At 37.0% G+C, this 8,679-nt stretch overlaps 1 protein-coding gene across 2 annotated transcripts in view; it reads left to right on the forward strand.

Moving 5' to 3' along the window:
* SPRED1 (sprouty-related, EVH1 domain containing 1) overlaps positions 1–8,376 on the forward strand; it is a 119,278-nt gene extending 110,902 nt beyond the window's left edge. For both annotated transcript variants that reach the window (XM_010847923.1, XM_010847924.1), the window contains exons 6-7: positions 2,612–2,713; positions 5,368–8,376. In XM_010847923.1, the coding sequence (XP_010846225.1) occupies positions 2,612–2,713; positions 5,368–6,018 (753 nt within the window). In that variant the 3' untranslated portion in view covers positions 6,019–8,376. The remainder of the gene's footprint in view (positions 1–2,611; positions 2,714–5,367) is intronic.
* The last annotated feature ends 303 nt before the right edge of the window (positions 8,377–8,679 follow it).

The following is an 8,679-nucleotide window of genomic DNA, read 5'->3' on the forward strand; positions in this document are numbered from 1 at the left end:
ATCACTTCATGGGAAATAGATGCGGAAACAGTGGAAACAGTGTCAGACTTTATTTTGGGGGGCTCCAAAATCACTGCAGATGATGACTGCAGCCATGAAATTAAAAGACGCTTACTCCTTGGAAGGAAAGTTATGACCAACTTAGATAGCATATTCAAAAGCAGAGACATTACTTTGCCAACAAAGGTCCATCTAGTCAAGGCTATGGTTTTTCCTGTGGTCATGTATGGATGTGAGAGTTGGACTGTGAAGAAGGCTGAGTGCCGAAGAATTGATGCTTTTGAACTGTGTTGTTGGAGAAGACTCTTGAGAGTCCCTTGGACTGCAAGGAGATCCAACCAGTCCATTCTGAAGGAGATCAGCCCTGGGAATACTTTGGAAGGAATGATGCTAAAGCTGAAACTCCAGTACTTTGGCCACCTCATGCGAAGAGTAAACTCATTGGAAGAGACTCTGACGCTGGGAGGGATTGAGGGCAGGAGGAGAAGGGGACGACAGAGGATGAGATGGCTGGATGGTATCACTGACTCGATGGACCTGAGTCTGAATGAACTCCCGGAGTTGGTGATGGACAGGGAGGCCTGGCGTGCTGCGATTCATGGGGTCACAAAGAGTCGGACACAACTGAGCGACTGAACTGAACTGAAACGACTTTAATTTTCACATGAATGTTGGGGTACATATATCTTTTTGAGTTAGTGTTTTTGTTTCTTTCAGATATTTACTCAGAAGTGGAATTGTTGGATCATATGGTAGCTCTATTTTTAGTTATTTGAGAAACCTTCATACTCTTTTCCACAGTGGTTGCACCAATACATTGCCACCAGTCTCCTTCACTTTTGAAGGATAATTTTACAGGTTACAGAATTCTAGGTTGGAGGACTTTTCCACTTACCACTTAAACTATTTCACTTCACTCTTCTTGTTTACTTGGTTTCTGCAAAGAAGTCCAATGTAATTTTTTTTTTAAGTAAATGATTTTTCCTCTGGCATCTTTCAGAATTTTTTTTATCTTTCTTTTTTTGTTTATAGTTTGAAAATTATATGCTTAGATGGTTTTCTTTTCTTTTTCATTTTCTTACTTGATACTCTCTGAGCTTCTTGGATCTGTGACTTGACATCTGACATTAATTTGGGTAAATTCTTAGTCATTATTATTTCATATATTTCTTTTGTTATTTTCATTCTTTTCTTCTTCTGATCATTTTGTCTTGTGTATATGTACAAAATTACACATTTTGAAATTCTTCTACCATTCTTAAATATTGTTCTTTTTTTTCCCCACTTTTTGTTCGCTTTCCTTTCAATTTTGGAAATTGCTATATTCACATACTCAGAGGTGTTTTACCCAGCCATGTCCAGTCTACTAGGCTCATCAAAGGTATTCTTAATGCTCTTAGTGCTTTTGATCTCTAGCTTTGGGGTAGAGCTGGTGGTGGTATTCTTTATTAGGATTTCCGACACTCTCCGTTTGCATTGCTCATTTGTTTTTGTATTCTATCTTGCTTTATATTTTAGAGTGCTTAGCATATTGATCGTAGTTGTTTTAAATTCTTAGCCTGCTGTTTCTAATATCCCTGTCATATCTGGTTCTGATGCTTGTTGTGACATTTCAGAATATATTTTTGTCTTTTGGTGTAATTTTTAATATTTTTTTGATTGCTAGGCATCATGTGCTAGGTAAAGGAACTACTGTAAATAAGCCTTTAGTGATAGAGTGGTAATGTGTGTGAGGAAAGAAAGCATTTTATGGTTGTGATGAGGTATCAGTCTTTAAGTCTAAGGTTTTCCCTCTGGATTGTGCCTTTCAATTATATATATATTGTTTCTCCCCCTTTAGGTGGATCAGGTGGTTTGAGATGATCAGGGTTGGGTATATATCCCCTCCTGACTCTGATAATATCATAGTAGGTCAGGCTCTGGTTCATTAGTGTTTCCTGAGGACAAGTCTTGTTACAAAGAGTGTTCCAGCACATTTCATAATGGTTCTTTCTCCCGTCTCCATGCTGGAAGCATGCAAGGATTTTTCTGATACTTACCGTGTAAACTTGGTTGAGCTGTTAGAGGTAAACTGACAGAAGCTTGGGAATGTCACAATTACTGCCTTCCCCCTCCCCTAGGAGTGTTTAACTCCCAGTTTTCTATCCTGAGCCTCCAGCAATTTGTCAATTACCGTTGAGATTTTTTTTTTTTCCCTACCCTGCACTGGTTTCCATGGTGATATCTACTCATGAGTCTCTGCAGTCTTAGGTGTGGGGTTTGTCCTGTCTTCGTCTCTCATGGATCTAAGAAGAGTTGTTGATGCTTTTATTATTATTCCCCCTTTTTTTTTTACTTGTAATTGCAGCAGAATGGCAACTTCAAGTTCCTTACATGCTGAAACTGAAACCAGAAGTGAAGTGTATGCTACTTTTTAAATTTCATTTTAAATGTATTGAGAAAGATCTGAGTTTAAATAACAAACAGGATGACTCATAATAATTTTTATTAAAACCATTTTGAAAAACCTTACTACTAATAGATTATGGAGTTTTGAAATACATAGTTTCATTAAAAATAAAATAAGAAATGTGTTCTTTTGTCACTAAACTAGGAATTGTTTGTATTTTAGATAATGTTCAGTCATCCAGGCCTAGACATTCAGGACAGAAGTATAGAATATGGACAGCGGCAAATGCCCAAGGAAAGTGGAGGCCTGAAGTCCCAAAATAAGGTAAGAAATCTTAGTTTTATCCTCTGATTTGGCATGTAACTAATTAACATATGAGTGAAATTTCCAGTCTTTCTAATTCTCCATGTAGTTGAATTATACTAGAGTTATTTTTTAGTGTTATAAACTTGCTTATTTTTTATATATACTTCTAAACCTCATTACTTAAATTTCCTCCAGATTTCTGGTTTGAGTCTGGGAGATTGTTACAGTGTGTTTATCACCAATAGGAATTGTTGTAACTTTCTGCATCCATCACTCCATCTTTAGTCCACACATGGATTTTTTTAGCTGCAATTCCAAATATCTGGAGAATGAAAGTTTGGAAGCCCAACCTAGATCATGGGCTTACTTATAAACTAGTCACTGTGTCTTGTCACACTAGTCACTTGTATGGGTGAAGGGAAGGGTCATTTTGATATATGCCCGAAAGATGTACTTTCCCCCCTGAAACAGCCTCCCAGAAAGGTGAGAGAGTGTAGTGTGCTTTTCAGTCATTTTCAGAGACACGTATAACCAGACTATGAATACGTACACTTTGTGTTAGTTTGCTAGGTCTGTCAAGAAAATACCACAGACAGAGTGCCTTGAACAACAAAAATATATTTGCACACAGTTCTGCAAACTGGAAGTCCAAGATCAAGGTCTTGATACATTTGGGTTCTTTCATGGCCTTTCTCCTTGGCTTGTCAATGGTCATCTTCTGATTGTGTTCCTTTTTTTCTCTTTACACACACATTTCTGGTGTCTCGTTCTTTGTGTGTCCACATTTCCTCTTCTTATAAGGACACCAGTCAAATTGGATTAAGGCCTACCCTAAGGACCTTAGTTTAATCACTTTTTTAAAGGCTCTATTTCCAAATGCATTCACATTCTGAGATACTGGGGTTGGGGCCTCAACATATGAAATTGGAGGAAACACAGTTCAGCTCAGTTGAATTCAGCTGATGTTCTACCCTCTGGTCCCTCTTCTCACATGCAAAATATATTCACCTCATCATAACACTCTGAAAGACTTAACCCATTCTATTTTTTTTAATATAAATTTATTTATTGTAATTGAAGGCTAATTATTTTACAATATTGTATTGGTTTTGCCATGCATTGACATAAATCTGCCACGGGTGTACATGTGTTTCCCATCCTAAACCCCCCTCCCACACTTAACCCATTCTAGTACTGTCTCTAGGTCCAGTATGTGCATACTAAGTCACTTCAGTCTTGTCCATCTCTTTGTGACTCTATGGACTATAGCCTACCAGTCTCCTCTGTCCATGGAATTCTCCAGACAAAAATAATGGAGTGGGTTGCCATGCCCTATTCTAGCGATTCTTCCAACCCAGGGATTGAACCCACATCTTATGTCTCCTGCATTGGCAGATGGGTTCTTTACCAGTAGCACCACCAAGATCTCATCTAAATACCATCTAAGTGTGAGTGAGACTTAGTTTGATTCATCCTGAGGCAAAATTCCTCTGGGCCCTTGAGGGAAGTGGCCCTACTCCCTTGGTGATAGTGTCATTCCTGAGAATTTCCCAGGGCTTCAAGTTCAGTTCTATTTTGTTTTTAAAATTACACTTCAGTTTATCACTTTCCTCTCATATTTTACTATAAACGGCAAGGAGGAACCAGGCCTGTATCCTTAGCACTTTTCTTAGAAATTTCTGCTAAATATCCAAGTTCATCACTCACAAATTCTGCCTTCCGCTAGAATACAATTCACCTGCATTCTTTGCCACTTTATAACAAGGGTCGTCTCTCCACCAGCGTCCAACCGTGTATTTATTTCTTGTTTCCATCCAGGACCCTCACCAGAAGTGCCTTTAACGTTTGTGTTTCTACCAGGCCTCTCTTCATGATTACCTAGACTTTTTATAACACACACCTCAAAACTCGTTCAGCCTCTATCCATTATCCAGTTCCAAAGGCATTGCCACACTTTTGTAAGCACAGCATCCCACTCCTTGCTACTGAAATCTGTATGAGTCAGGGTGCTCCAGAGAAATAGAACCAACAATATGTATATATAAAGAAAAAGACATTTACTTTAAGGAATGGCTTATGTGATGTTGTTAAGTCTCTTAAGTCATGTCCGACTCCTTGGCAGTCCCATGGACTGTAGCCCACCAGGCCCTTCTGTCCATGGGATTTCCCGGGCAAAAATACTGGAGTGGGTTGCCATTTCCTTCTCTAGGGGATCTTCCCAACCCATGGCTGAAACCCACTTCTCTTGCTTGGCAGGTGGGTTCTTTCCCACTGAGCCACCTGGGAAGCCCTCTGGGAGGCCCTACTCATATGATGGCATAGGTACATACATACTCAAAATCTTCAGAGTAGGCCGTCATGCTTAAAACCCGAGCAAGAGCTGTAGTCTGTATCCAAAGGCAGTCTGCTGGCAGAATTCTTTCCTGCTCTTTCTTGGTCAGTCTTTGTATTATTAAAGCCTTGAACTGATTGGATGAGGGCCACCTATGTCATGGAAGATAATCTGTTACGCTTATATAGTCCACCCTTTGAAATATCTCTTCCAAGAAACATCTTCACTTAAACTTGCAAACTAATTGACCAAATATCTGGGCACTGTGGCCCAGGCAAGTTTAGGCAATATAATTAATCTTAACTGTTATTATTGCAATTTTCATCTCTTTCATTTTTAGGTCCCTTTGAAATCAATTCGACATGTCAGCTTTCAAGATGAGGATGAGATTGTCAGAATAAACCCTCGCGATATCTTAATACGTCGCTATGCAGACTATAGACATCCTGACATGTGGAAAAATGACCTGGAGAGAGATGATACTGACTCCAGTGTTCAGTTTTCTAAACCAGACAGTAAAAAATCAGACTATCTGTACTCTTGTGGGGATGAAACTAAGTTAAGTTCGCTCAAAGACTCTGTGGTATTTAAGACACAGCCTTCCTCATTAAAATTTAAGAAGTCAAAACGAAGAAAAGAAGATGGTGAACGTTCTCGCTGCGTATACTGCCAGGAAAGGTTTAATCATGAAGAAAATGGCAGGGGAAAATGTCAAGATGCTCCAGACCCTATTAAGAGATGCATATATCAAGTTAGTTGCATGCTCTGTGCAGAGAGCATGTTGTATCATTGTATGTCAGACTCAGAGGGAGATTTCTCTGACCCCTGTTCGTGTGACACTAGCGATGACAAGTTCTGCTTACGATGGTTAGCCCTAGTAGCTTTGTCTTTCATTGTTCCATGTATGTGCTGCTACGTCCCTTTGAGAATGTGCCATCGTTGTGGTGAGGCGTGTGGGTGCTGTGGTGGGAAACATAAAGCTGCTGGATGAAAGCATCCAGTGACGAAGTGAGCTTAAAATCCTTGTGTCCAGGAATTAGCTAACTTGGATTTGTGGAAGCTTTTGGCAAGCATTATGCAGTCTTGCCTGGTATCCTTGGGGCCACACGTGGAGGAAGCAGAACTTATCGATTCTTGGCATTTCAACAAATGCTCGCCATGCCCTTTTCCCTGGAGTGCATGGCATGTTTTGTTAACAGGTTGTCAAGAATATTTGCAAAAGGAAACCATTTCTGGTTATTGGCAATATAAAGTGAACATAAAATATGATCCAACTAAAAGGGATTAAATTTTTTTGGCATTTTTGTATATTTATGCATTAGGTGATGGGACCTTTAAAGGTTTAAATTCATTAAGATATAAACTAAAAGTGCACTAGGGGACAGTTGGATTTCAATCTAAGAAAAGTTAACACTTGGGAATTGTAAGAAGTAAAACAAGTGCAACTAAATCATTTATTAGTTGTTTTTTGAAAGCAGTTTTATGTATAAATAACAAATGTTTATATTTAACTAAATAAAAGGTACGAATTATTACATATAAAGCTTTTCTTCCCCTTCCTAGTTCTGAAGTAGATGTACATATATCTACTGTCACATTCCATTATATTTTGAATATTTTACTCATCTAGTTAATAACGTTTTTATTCTATGTGAATGATTTTATATTTTCATTGTCATTTCCCTTTGGCTACAGTTTATATTGAGTTATATCTGTACATTCTGGTAATCTAAAATCCTTATAAAATATTCTAATAGCCTTGAGTGACCAACTTTTTTTTTTTTAAGCACAGATGTAATTGTCTAATGTTATGATGGGAACATAACACTTATTTTTATATAAAAAGAGACTGAGTAAACATTATAGAAAAAGTGAGGTTTTGGGTTGTTTTGTTTTGTTTGTGGTATTCAACCAGCAAGTTGTTTTCTTTCAGAACTTCCTCCTTTCAAAGAACTATATTGCATTTACAAATGTTTTACAAGGTGAAAAGTGCAACTGGATAGAGTCAAACAGTTTCCTCCTGAGATTTCCACTACCATTCTCCTAATCCAGAGTATGTTCAGCTGTGTTAATAATATTTTAGCTCACCTCAGTGCTTATTGTCACATAACAATGATAACTTTTCTCATTTTATTTAAACTGACCAGAAGCAAAATTATGCTAAAGAGTGTGCTAAACTACCCCAGAAAAATATTCAATCCAACATCCTGAATGAAATATCTCGTATGTTTAGATTTATTTTCTCTTGCAGAGCATAGTCCTACTGGATGTTTTATTTGCAAAGTAGTTGCATAAATGTCCGGCAAGCTGTTTGGAGTACTTTGGGGTCAAATTGTCTTTTTTTTTTTAAGTATTACATTGAAACTCTAACCAAGTAAGGGGTTCCTAAAGAACATTCCCTTAAAGGGATAAAGTTGAGAAGTGTGCCTTTTTTTCAATGGCTTGAAGTTTCAGAAATGATCAAAATTAAAATCACACTACTGTTTGAAGCTCATTTTCTATGCAGGTTTTAAAATGTCATTTACATAATCATTCTTTTTACATATCACACTTAAAAGCTTGTGTTAGCTTTCTTCTTTTGCCCCAGATCAAACTGAACAATGTACATAACACTGTCTGTCTGTAAAATACTTTTTTTTAAGAAAGCATTTATATTTATATGACAGCTTGAACTGACAACATTGTGTATATAGATCATCTTGAAGTATTATTTCACATTGAAAAGAAGAAAAATATATTGATAACTATAGATGTTATGAAGAAGAGGTTATTTCTAGTTTTGTACTAAAAATCAATTGGTTGAACTAAGTCCAAAACACGACACCGTAGCAGCAGTTTTAAGTCTTATTTTTACTGTTTATATATTTGGATGCTGCTACGCCAGATGATCTTCATCCCTGAAGTTTTCAGCTAAACTTGGTTTCCTAGAATAGACTGTTAACTTTCAAAATTACTTTTTATTGATAAAATGGAAATACTGGTTTTCCTTGTGACTGAATTTTCATATTTGTAAGTGCTGAGTTTATAATTCAGGTTTGAGCAGGTGTGAATAACTGAAGAAAATAACTTGCTGGCTATATAGGAAAATGCTGTGGAAATGAACTGTGTATATACTTCTGGGAAGAACAAATTTAATCATTTCTTCTGTTGAGCACTAATCAGTATAGTGCAACTCCTGGTTCTGTACTGTATTTTATATGCAACATATATGCTTTAATATTTTAATGTTTGTGCATTAATATTTTCAATTTGTTTAACCACTTTGCTGCTAAGATCTTTCCGTCCCATCCCCAATTTTTCCTTTACAATTTTTAAACAAGTTTCTTCATTAAAAACTATGGTGATGAAATGGTTTTTATTTTACCTTGAATTTTTGTAGTTTAACACACCAAGGTTCCAAATCAGTCTAGAAGGCTAACTCATAATGTTACCTGAATCCCTTATGTGGAAATTTTCTCTTGAGTAAATTAGAATTATTATGTGAAAACAAATGAATAGGTTAAATTTCTCATTCTTAAACGTATAGATACGTTTGGGAGCATTTTCTCAGTCTGCATACAGATTTGACACTGCCAATTGGCTTGTCCTCTAAAATCCTTCTTTTCAGTTTTAATCTGATCGTATAAGCAAATGGCTAAGCAAAACTGTTTAA

This window comes from Bison bison, unplaced genomic scaffold (assembly GCF_000754665.1).
Source record: "Bison bison bison isolate TAMUID 2011002044 unplaced genomic scaffold, Bison_UMD1.0 scf7180017864259, whole genome shotgun sequence".
In the NCBI taxonomy this organism is placed as follows: Eukaryota; Metazoa; Chordata; class Mammalia; order Artiodactyla; family Bovidae; genus Bison; species Bison bison.